The sequence below is a fragment of the Kogia breviceps genome, chromosome 7, assembly GCF_026419965.1.
Source record: "Kogia breviceps isolate mKogBre1 chromosome 7, mKogBre1 haplotype 1, whole genome shotgun sequence".
NCBI classification, from domain to species: domain Eukaryota; kingdom Metazoa; phylum Chordata; class Mammalia; order Artiodactyla; family Physeteridae; genus Kogia; species Kogia breviceps.
Genome location: NC_081316.1, coordinates 38,690,089 through 38,702,199, shown reverse-complemented (window position 1 = coordinate 38,702,199; position 12,111 = coordinate 38,690,089). Strand labels below are relative to the sequence as shown.

Genomic DNA, 12,111 nt, shown 5'->3' with positions numbered 1-12,111 from the left:
CCGACCCCTTGAGTTTGAGTATTGCCAGGGAAGGGAGCCTCTGAGGGTTATATGGGGTGGAGGAGGATTTAGAGAGGGAGAAGGTGGTGAGAAGCACTGGGGTTGGATGAGTTCAGACATGCCTTCCAGCCCTCGACTGCTCTGCTTCAAGCCCTGCACTTGGCCGTAACCGGCAGGTGCCATGGGAGGTATATGAGAAGGCAACACAGAGCCTGCAGAGATGGTAGCATAAGGTTCTCCACCTTATGCTAGAAAGAGGACGTATTTGGAGGGCCTAGCCTGGTGTTCACAGTATTTTAACAACCTGTGTGGTATAGGCACTGAGCCATCAGAACGGATGCTGGGTCTGAATGCCCCTGGCTGGTTGAGGGGTGGGGTCCCTGTCCTTGGCGGTCCCTGCCCCGGCTCCTGAGCTGGCTCACCTTTCTCTGTTCCGGCTTTTACAGGAACCAGTGCTCCTGCCACTTCCAGGGAATGGATTATCCCCCTGGAGACAGTGACATCCCATCTCTAGGCCACTGGTGAGCTCCCTAGACAGCAGCATTATTATCTTCTCTTTATTATTATTATTTTAAATCTTAGTCTGGCTGTGCCGCAGGGCATGCGGGAACTTCCCAGACCAGGGATCGAACCCGCGCCCCCTGCAGTGGAAGCGCGGAGTCTTAACCACTGGACCACCAGGGAAGTCCTGTTATCCTCTCTTTAAATGGAAGTTGCTGACTAAAGAAAATTCAGCAGTGCAAAACTTTCCCTGAAGCGACACCCAACCTCCCCCTCTGCACAGGGAGCCGGGGACAGAAGTGGGCATGTCTTTCTGGATCCTGCAGTAACCTGCGTGCAGTAGCTCGAGGTCTCTGGGCCCTGCAGTGACTGGGTGGGCTGATCCCAGTACCTCCCTCTCTCTCTGCAGCCACTGCAAAGATGGGGTCATGAGCTGTGGTAGCAGAGCCCCAGGTAAGGGTGACAGGGAGGGTGGGGCCTCCTTCACGGTAGTGGGGTTGTGGAGAGGGCCATGGAGAGCTCAAGGACAGACCAGGACAGGGACACCCCACCCCAGGTCTTGTGCCACACCGAGCCTTCTGTGTTCCTTGCCTTCTCGGGAAAGGCTCCGGCTTGGAGGGTGGCATTGTGAAATCCTGTCCCAACCTCAACCCCACTCAAGTGGCTGTCCCTCCTGCTTCTTGAGAAGATGCTGAGACTCCATCTCCCTCAGGGGTAACCAGCTGGGGTATCTAGATAGTCCCTTGACCTCCCCTGGGTCCTGGATTTCCTCTGTCTGAACCATCACGTGTCTACTGAGGCTGACTCTGTGTCCAGGGCGGGATGTGGGATCACAGCAGTGGGGAGGAGAGGCTGAGCCTTTGAGACGCTCCCAGCCAGTAGAGATGGGGGCGTCAGGGTGGCACACTGGTGGATCAGCCTGTGAGGGCCTTGGAGGTGGTTGGGCAAGGAGGCTGGAGCCTTCAGGGAGGGCCTCCTGGGGTGGATGACGCCACTAAGTATGGAGATTGGCACAGAGGAGATCAGAGAATAATCATATGGCAGGTGGCAAAGAGCAGGGCCTCCAAACTCAGGTAGCCCTGGGTTCAGATCCTGCCCAGCACTCACTACCTGTGCAGCCCTGGGTAACTCACTTCACCTCTCTGAACCTTCACTTCCTCTTTTGTATATAACCTAGATTCCGATGTTCTCCCCCGCATTTCGTGTATGTCCCTGAGAGTGTTTTTCTTTTTGTGGTTTCTGGCCTCAGGTTTCTGCCCTTTAGGACTTTTATTTCATCTCCTGTAGCTATCTCTTTCTCTCTGTTCCATCCCAGGGTGGGCATAGAACTCAGACCCCCTTTATTGATTTTCCTAAAAAAGATCACTCACATGGTATAAGTGTATACGGCCGACATGACTGAAGGCTCCGGGAGAGAGAGTGGGTTTATGTCACAGAAATACAGGTAAATGGGAAGTTGACTTCCATGTTGTTAAAAGTCCCCTGGCCACCCTGCCACACTGCACGGCTATCCTTTTTCTGGCTCCTCTTCTGGTCCCTCTGGGGCACTTCCTCTCACCTTATCATGCCTTTGAAAGCAGAAGTGACTTCTCTCCATTATATGGGAAAATAGGGGATAGTAATACCTCACAGAGTTGTTGCAGGATTGAATAAGAAAATGCACGTGAAGGGCCTGGAACAGTACCTGGTGGAAAGGACACGTCCAGTAATTGATACTGGTGGTGGTTGTCCTATTGTGGGACAGCACACACCCCTCCCGCCCACTGTGATGTGCACTTGGGAACCCAAGGAATGCCTCAGGGGCAGCAAGGGCATGAGAAAGCATCAGAGCCCCATCTCTGCCTGCATCCTCCAGATGCTGGTCCCCAGGTCTCCCTGGCCCCCCTTGCCACCCAGGAACCCACCCCGGGCCCAGGTGTTCCAAGCATCCTGCTGAGTGTCCAGGCTCTTGCCAGCACCACCCTCTCCTCTTCCAGCTGCTGCCTGTCCAGCAGGCCAGGTCTTCGTGAACTGCAGTGACCTGCACACCGACCCTGAGCTGAGCAGAGAGAGGACGTGTGAGCAGCAGCTGCTGAACCTGAGCCTGAGCGTGCCAGCTCGTGGCCCCTGCCTCTCAGGATGCGCCTGTCCCCAAGGGTATGTATCTGTGTTGCCATGGGTTAGCACTCCCGAAGGCTGGCAGAACCAGGGACCATAACGTGGAGTGAGGGGCAGGGAAAACCTCACACAGCCTTGCAGAGAGGCAGCGGCCCACAGCTGGCCAGTGACAGTGTAATGACTAGCGAAAATCTGAGAAAGAGCAGGAGGGTGGGGAGCCAAGCCAGAGGGGAGTCCACCTGCCTCTGCTTCTCACCAGCATGTGCCCTTGGACAAGGAAGGGGCCAAGCTCCTTTGAGGCTCAGCTTTTCATCTGTAAAATGGGAATAATAATAATTCCTACCACCTCAAGAGATTGTTGGAGGATTAGATGAGGTGCCAACCACTGGGTGGGTGCCGGGCATACCCTGGAGGCCTCATGGGCTGAAGACTATGAGAGAGGAAACCCGTGTTTAGCTCTCAACCTTCATCCCTGCAAAATTCTGACCAGGTGGAGGGCTCAGGCCCCTGTAATACTTGAAAAAGAAAGGCCCCATCCTGTGGAAGTAGTCTCCCTCCTGGGTGCCCGAGATGCTGCCATCACAGCTGGGTGATCTGCATGAGCTGAGTTTTGTAGGTCGCCTCGTGGATGCTCTGCGTGCCGAGGTGGCTGCAGGGACCCAGCGCCCTGCTCTGCCAGTTATCATTCCTGATGCTGGTCTTGCTTCAGGTCTAGGCTGAGAAGACAGTTGGGCACCCCGTCCCCTGACTTGGCAGCCCTGGGCTGTGTCCTTCAGCCTGTGCAGAGAACAGGGCTCAGCTGGGAGTCCCAGCCCAAGCCTGGCAGCCAAAGGACGTGAGAAGGGCGTCAGAGCTTCTAGGGCAGGAAAGGGAGGGAATAGTCAGTTGGAGATTTGATGTTTATGAAACACCTTGATATAATGATTTCCTTCAATCTCAGAGCATCCCTGGGAGAAAGGAGGGGAGGATCATTATTCCCATTTTGCAGATGAAGAAATTGAGGCCAAGGGTGGGGTGCAGGGAAGTGGTCTGCTCAGAGATCCGTGACTCAAACCCAACTCTGCTAACTGCAAACCCTGCCCTTTGGCCAGAACATGCTGGCTCTGTGAGGCCTGGAGTCTGGTCCCCTACACAGAGGTCATGATGTGGTTTATGAGCCTGCCCTTTCCCAGGCAAGGGCATCCACAAGGGACCCCTGTGAGGTTTGGAGAACTCGCACAGGACCTTAGGCCCAAGACTCTGCCTTTCTAACAAGCTCCCAGGGGGTGCTGATGCTGCTGGTCTAGGAGCCACACTTGGAGTAGCAAGGTTCTAAAGCAATGTCCAACATTAGGGATTAGTTTAACTCAGAAGATCCCGAAGCCAGAGTGGGGCTCCCTTTTCAGTCCCCAGGCTCCAAAGGGTAGGAGAGGATGTGAAGATTTCTAAGGGCTCGGTGACTTTTGACAAGTTCCATGACCACTTGGGCTACAGTTTTCTTGTCTGTGAGGCCCGGCTGGCTGTTTGCAGGACCAGTCTGAGCAGGACAGTACCTGAATCCTCTTCTTCTGCTTCTGGCCTCCCAAAGTTCAATCCACATCCTAGCGCTGTGCCAAGAGCATCCACAGTCCAGAGGACCTAATGTTCGTCACTAGCTGTATGATGTCGGACAGGTCACTTAATGTTTATGAGCCTGAGTTTGCTCACCTGTGAATTGAGGACAGTAACACCTACCGTGCAGGATTCTTGTGAGATTTAAAGAAGACAGCGGCTGCAAGGAGCTGGGCACAGTAAGTGCTCCAGAGAAACTCGTCCTCTTCCCCTTCTTAGTGTTGAACCCCCATCACCTCTTGGGGTATTTGCCCTAGTGGCTCACGTGCTGTATCAAATGCCCTATGAGGAGCTTATACACACTCCATAGGGGCTTGTCAAAGGGAAATTGTTACAGTCTCAACTTGTAAAGGAAGGACAAGCATTTCCTGCCATAGTGGAACATTCTCTTGGGAGCTGGGCTAGGGCTCCCAGTGATACCTAACAACCCCTGCCTGGGGCCCTCTGGGCCTCCCGTCCCTGTGCCCCCTCCCCTTGGTGTTTCTTAGAATCTCTGGGTGTGTGTAATCCTCCAGGGCCACTGCAGGGATCTGGGGCTGTCTGTGCTGCTCCAAGTTCCTTTGCCTGTTGGTGCTGAGCCAAGGGCTCTGGGGCCATTAAGTAGTGTAGCACAGTGGTTAGGAGCATGACCTCTGGAGTCAGGCTTGAGTTCTGATTATACCACTTACTGGGTGAGTCAGTTAACTTCCCTGAGGCTCAGTTTCCTCACCTGTAAAATGTCACAGAATAAGCACTCTATGTGAGTGATGGCATTGTCTTCCTTCACCTGGATCCCATGCATGTGCAAATGCCCCCTGAGGGGGGTCTGGAACAAGAGGGTCCCTTAACAGTTAAGGAGAGGGTGCTCCACAAATTGAGGGCACCTTGAAGACAGAGGCCAGTACTTCTCTCTGCATGCTCCTGTCTGTGGTGGGCACACAGAAGGTGCTAGGGATGCAGGCAGGTCTGCAAAAGGCCAGGAGGGAGCAGTGGATGGTAGGCGGCAGGAAAGGTCCCCTCCCCGGGTGGATGGTGGGGGCCAGGGAAGGGCCTGGGGGTGAAGCTGGAAGGCAGTGAGCCAACCAATCACTGGTGTCTGATGCAACTCTGGGGAAAGGAAGGGTAAGAAACCAATATTTATTGTGTATCTACTAAGTGCTAGGCAGTGTGCCCAGATCTATAATTAAATTCTCGTAATGACCTTGGGAAGAAGGCATCGTTATCCCCGTTTTACACATGAAAAACCGGAGGCTTAGAAAGGTTAAGCGGCTTCAGGCAGAGCACTGTGGATTAAGCACATGTTTTTTATTTGTTTCCTGCTTCCTCTGACAATCGCGATGAAATGTTGGTAATGGAGTAAAAGAAAGTATAAATCACCAGGGACAAAGGGAGCAGGGATGGGATGACAGTGGCATGAGATGGGTCAATAGTTTTTGAAGAAGGAAGGAGGGTGGCCATGTAGAAACTGACCTTGCAGAGCAGAGGATGACAGCTGATGCTTGTAGAGAAGGAAGGCCAAGGAGAAACAGCCTACATGGTGTTGACGGCTTGAGGAACAGGAGGCTCCAGGCATCTCAGAAAGAGGGGTGGTGGGAACGGTGCAAGTCTGGGTAAGGAGCAGTTAAACTCCCGGATTCCGTAACCCCATCCAGCAGAGAAAGGTGGTAAGAGTTTCTAGAAAAGTCAAGTCAGAGGCTTTGATCTCAGGGACACAGGCAGGGATGAGATGTAGAGTGAAAATAGGGAGATTGACTGAAAGCCTGCTGGGACCCAGCCTTCTTCCCCAGCTTGGTTCCCAGGATGGTGTCATCAAAGTTTTTGCCTCCCAGGCCAGAAATGAAAGATGATTCTTCTCCTGCAAATTGGCTGGGCCAAGATTAAAAAAACTCTAGAAAACTGACATTTTGGGGACTCCACAACAAAAATGATGCCCTCCCTTAAATATGGAGCTTCCAATCAATATTTCGTGTCTCACTCTTTTTCCTTTTAATTTTTTTAAAGTGAGGCATAATTTATATACAGTAAAACACACAGATTATAAGTATACAGTTTGCTAACCTTTGATAAATTTATACCCTCTTGTAACCCACACCTCCATCAAGATAGAGAACACTTCTTTCCCCTCAAAAAATTCCTTCGAGCCCTGTGCTTTTTCCTAGTTAGTGCCTCCCCCATGCCTCCACCGTACTTCTTCATTTTGGCATAGATAGTCTCTGCCTGTTCTAGAACTTCATGAAAGTAGAATCATGCAGTATCTACCCTTTGATGTCTGGCTTCTTCTCCTTAGCATATGTCTTTGAGGTTGATCCACATTGTTGCATTTTCCAGTAGTGTGTTTCTTTTTATTGCTCAGTAGTATTCCATTGTATGAATATACAATAGTTAATTTATCCACTCAAATGTTGATGCATATTTGGGTTATTTACAGTTTGGGCTATTTTTTTTTTTTTTTTTTTTTTTTTTAGTTTGGGCTATTTTAAATAAGGCTGCTTTCTCTTGGATGAACACTTCAGCATGGAATTGAGTCCTAGGGTAGATGTATGTTTAACTACATAAGAAATTGCCAAATTACTTTCTAAAACATTTGTACGACTTCACCCTCTCATTTCATGAGAGTTCTGGCTGCTCCACATCCTCACTAACATTTGATGTTTTCAGTCTTTCTCATTTTTGTTATTTTAGTGAGAACACAGTCAAATAACATTATGGTTTTAATTTGTATTTCCCTAATGACTAATGATAAGCACTTTTTCATGTGTTGTGTGGCCATTTGTATATCTTTCTTTGTAAAGTGTCAATTCAAGTCTTTTGCTTACTTTTTATTTAGCTGATTTTTTTTTTTTTTAAATTGAGTTGTAGGGACTTCCCTGGAGGTCCAGTGGTTAAGACTCCACACTTCCAATGGAGGGGACCCAGGTTTGATCCCTAGTTGGGGAACTAGATCCCGCATGTATGCCGCAACTAAGAAGTCCACATGCTGCAACTAAAGATCCCACGTACCACAACTAAGACCCCGTGCAACCTAAATAAATAAGTAAATAACTTTGCTTGTAAAAAAAAATTAGTTGCAGAAGTTATAGATTCTGGATGCAAGTCCCTTGTCAGACATCTGTATTGCAAATATTTTCTCCCAGTCTGTGGTTTGCCTATCCATTTACTTATAGTGTCTTAATCTGTCTAAAAACTTCTGATGAGCAGAAGTTTAAAATATTGGTCATGTTTACCTTATCACTTTTTTCTTTATGATTAGTGCTCTCTGTGTCCTAAGAAATCTTTGCCACAGTTCCAAAGATATCCATCTATGTTTTCCTCTAGGAGCTTTATAAATTTTGCTTTTACATTTGGATCTATAATCTATCTAAAATTATTGTATTTTGTATATGATGTAAGATGGAGTTGTTTCATTTTATTTTTTCTGATGGATATCCAGTGGTTCTAGCCACATTTAAAAAAAGACTTTACTTTCCTTATTGAATTGTTTGGGCACCTTTAAAAAAAATGAATTGACTGTATAAATGTCGGTCTATTTCAGGACTCTTTATTCTTTTTTTTTTTTTTAACATCTTTATTGGAGTATAATTGCTTTACAACAATGGTGTGTTAGTTTCTGATTTATAACAAAGTGAATCAGTTATACATACACATATATTCCCATATCTCCTCCCTCTTGCGTCTCCCTCCCACCCCTCTAGGTGGTCACAAAGCACCCAGCTGACCTCCCTGTGCTATTCAGCTGCTTCCCACTAGCTATCGGTTTTACATTTGGTAGTGTATATATGTCCATGCCACTCTCTCACTTCGTCCCAGCTTACCCTCCCCCTTCCCCGTGTCCTCAAGTCCATTCTCTACCTCTGTGTCATTATTCCTAGGACTCTTTATTCTGTTCCATTGATCTATTTGTCTATCTTTAGGCCAATATCACACTGTCTTGATTTTTGAAGGTTTATAGTAAGTCCTGAAATCAGAAATTGATAGTGCCCCAACTTTGTTCCTTTTCAAAGTTCTTTTTGGCACTTCTGGGTCTTTGAATTTCCATGTAAATTTAGGACCAGCTTGTCAATTTCTACAAAACAGCCTCTGGGATTTTGATTGGGATTGTGCTGAATCTATAGGTCACTTTGGGAGAACTGACATCTTCATTCTAGTGAGTCCTCCGATCTGCAAATATGTCATTATTGCTCCATTTACTGGGCCTTCTTTAATTTCTCTTAGCAGTGTTTCATAGTTTTCACCTAAAGTTTTGCACATTTGTCATTGAATTTATTTATAGATATTTGGTGATTTTGTTGTTCATTCCGTCTACGTTGTCAAATTTATAGGCACATCTATGATGATTTTTTGACTATTCTATCAGTAATGGAGAAGAACGTTGAAATCTCCAACTATAATTGTGCTTTTGTCTCTTTTCTCCTTTTAGTTCTATGAGTTTTTGCTTCTGTTTTTGAAGCTCTCATACTTGGTGCATGCCCATTTAGGATTCTTATGTTCTCTTGATAAATTGACTCTCTTTTGTTATTATGAAATAGCCCTCGTTATTGCTGTTAATACTACTTATCTTGAAGTCTGCTTTGTCTAATGTTAATGTAGCCACTCTGTCTTGTGACTAGTGTTTACGTGATATCTTTCCCCATCATTTTACTTTTAGCTTATCTGTGCCTTTATATTTCAACTGTCTTTTGTAAACAAAATTTTACAACTACCCAAAACTGTAGTTGGGTCTTGCTTTTTTCACCAGTGTTACAGTTTCTCCCTTGTAATTAGAGGGTTTATGCATTTGCCTTTAATGTAATTGGACTGAGTTTAATACTACCATCTTGTTATTTGTTATCTGTTTGTCCTATCTTTCTTTGTTTTTTCTTCTTTGGGGTTAAATATTTTTTAGTATTCTTTTTCTCCTTTATTTCATTTCAAGTATATATCCTGGTATTTTTTATTTTTGTGGTTCTCTAGAGATTACAATATGTATCCTTCATTTATCACAGTCTACTATGAATTAAAGTTTCACCACTTTAGGTAGAGTACTTGTAACAGTCTGCTTTCATTTACTTCCTTCTTGTCCTCTGTACTATTATTGTCATACATTTTACTTCTACATGTGTTATAAACCCCACAATTCATTGACATTAATCTTGTTCTAAATGCTGTTATCTCTTAAAGAAATTAAAAATAATTTTAAAAATATTTACTAACATATTTTCTACTTTTGGAGCTCTTCATTCCATGTGAATCTGAGTTTCCATCTTCCTGAAAAATTCCCTTTAACATTTCTTTTCAGTGCAATCTACTAATTACTCTATGAGCCACCTGGGTAGGGAGGGTCAATGCCCATGTCCATGGTCTGTTTATTAGTATACATCTAGTGCCTACGGGACAACTGGCATCCAGCCTGGCTGGTGGGTGGGGGGCGGCATGTGGCTGGTAGAGCTGAGCCTTGCTTCCTGATGTATGGCAGAGACTTCTGAGCTGGGCCAAGTTTGTCTCTGGTTTTTCCAGTTACCGAGGTACCTCTGAACCCCACTGGGCAGCAGCAGGATGGTGGTGGGTACGTGGTCACTCTCTTCCAGGGTAAATGCTGAGAGCCACTCTGGGGCATCCATGTGGATACAGGGTCCTCCACAGGTGACAGAGGTGGGAAGGGTGCTCTCCTGACCACCTGCTTGCTGTGTCCTTATAGCCTGCTCAGACATGGGGATGCCTGTTTCCTGCCAGAGGAGTGCCCATGCACTTGGAAGGGGAAGGAGTACTTCCCTGGGGACCAGGTCATGTCTCCCTGCCATTCCTGGTAAGTGAGGGCCCCATCCAGGCTCTGCTTTTTTCTGGGGGTGAGGATGGATATGGGATGCATGATCATGAGTACAGTCTAGCATCCCCCCTTCAACCATATTCATATTCATGTTGTATGTTTCTGTGCTATGTAGGGCTTTGTGTATATATACAAGTGTACACATAGAATATTGGGGAGTGTTTTTGTGAGTATTTATATGAATGTGAATGTATATGAATGTGTGTAGATGTGTATTTGTAATCATGAGGATGTGTTTGCATATGTATATGGATGTGCAAGTGTGGGCACGTGTCCAAAATGCATAGACTGCATATGTGAATATATATGCACATGCATGTATATGAAAAGATGGGCATTCATCATCCTGAATATGTTAGTGAATACATACAGTTATGAATTTGTGTATGTATACAGCTATATTTATATACATTTGTGTACATCTCCATCCATTTACTATGTGGGGACATGCATGTGCAAAGTGTGTGAATATGTGCATGTACTGGGTGTGCATATTTGTATTTACATGTAAGTGAACAATATGTAAAATGTGCATTTGTGATTTCCTATGAATATGTACATGCTTATATGTGAGAGTAAGTTTATACGTGAATCTATTTGCACACTGTATATCTGTTAATATAAGCATACATACGTGAGAGTGTGTGTACCTGGATTGAAATCTTTGAAAACAGGCTTGGGACCAGTTCTGTAGAGCCTGCCCTGGGCCAAGCAGCAGGGAATGGAAGTGAGTAGAGACTCAACCTCCTAAATATCCTCCCAGGCTTCCACTGCTGCTGTGCCTAACTCATGTCAATTCACTTTCCAAAGGCTTGGCTCCTGGAAGTGTCTATGGTGATTCTTTTTTAAGAAACTTGCTTTCCCACTCTCCACCTGGCCTCTGCTTCTGGGAGAACTGAGCATCTCTCCCACCTTGTAATCACCTAAATCTTGAGGTTCCCCAATGACACCCACCCCCACCACAAAGGCCTTATAACTACCCCAACAGCTAATGAGGCCTTTTGACCCATGCCTTCCAGGCTGGGCGGCTTCTGTTGTGGCCTCCTTTGCCAGATGTCCTCTGTGTTCCTGGCACACAGAGGCATGTGGAGCCTCCCTGACATTCCCCCTGTGCCCTTGCGCCCCTGCAGAGGGCCCGACCTGGGCTTTCCAGGGCTCTGAGAGTCCAAGTGCTCCGCCAGCCCTGATGTGTCTGCAGGATCAAGGTGGCCCTGCCACTGCCCCAGGGGGTCAGGGGACACATCAGGGACCCCTGAGCCCTGGTTCCTACAACTCTCTGGAAAATGGCCAAAGCACATCAGCTAGACTAGTGGGGCTATAGGATGAAGAGGGGAAGGAAACAGGACGAGGACCCCTCAAAGAGGTCTGGCCAGCTCATTCCAGTGGAGGTCCCCACCCATTGGAACCTATTCCTTCTTAGCCCCACAACACACTCCAGTGACTGTCCAAGGGGTCAGGCTGGGCACAAGACCCTGTGTAAAGTAACTCCAGGTCAGGCTTGGTGTATTGATTCCTGGTCTGGTGTTTTGGAGATGGGTGTGTTCTGTACGAGCCCTTCCCAACCACTCAGCTCCCCTGAACCCTTACGTCTCTTGTAGGCTGAGAAAGGTCTCCTAGACTTCGGGATTCATCTCACATTAATGAGTGTGTGCTCCATTTTTATTGCAGAACTTCTCAGAACAGTTGTCTATATTTGCTGTTTTCAATTCCTCTTCTCCCATTCTCCCTTCCATTCCACGAAAACTGTCCCTACCAAGGTCACCGATAATCTCCATGGTGTTATATCCAGTGTTTATCACTTGGTCCTCATCTTCCTAGACCTATTAGCAGCATTTGACACAGTCAGTCATTTGTTATCATTCTCTACCGTCATACCTTTCTTCATGTGACTCTGGGATTCCCCACCCTCCTGATTTTCCTCCTGCCTCTCTTGCTGCTCCTTCTCCAGTTCTTTTGTTGATTCTTCCTCTTCTCCAAATTTGTAATATTGAGTGCCCCGAGGGACCTCTTCTGTATTTATACTCATTCTGTTGGTGAACTCCCCCAGTCTCATGGTGATAAGGCCTATCCATAGGCAGCTGACTCCCAAATTTCTACCCACAGTCCAAACCTTACTCCTGATCTCCAGACTCGCACATCCA

General features: G+C 46.9%; 1 protein-coding gene across 1 annotated transcript in view; it reads left to right on the top strand.

Annotated features, from left to right (window-relative positions):
• The window catches only part of OTOG (otogelin), an 85,261-nt gene that overhangs the window by 28,962 nt on the left and 44,188 nt on the right, over positions 1 to 12,111 (top strand). The window contains exons 21-24 of the mRNA XM_059069033.2: positions 447 to 521; positions 911 to 954; positions 2,478 to 2,637; positions 9,842 to 9,949. Coding sequence (XP_058925016.1) covers positions 447 to 521; positions 911 to 954; positions 2,478 to 2,637; positions 9,842 to 9,949 — 387 coding nt within the window. The remainder of the gene's footprint in view (positions 1 to 446; positions 522 to 910; positions 955 to 2,477; positions 2,638 to 9,841; positions 9,950 to 12,111) is intronic.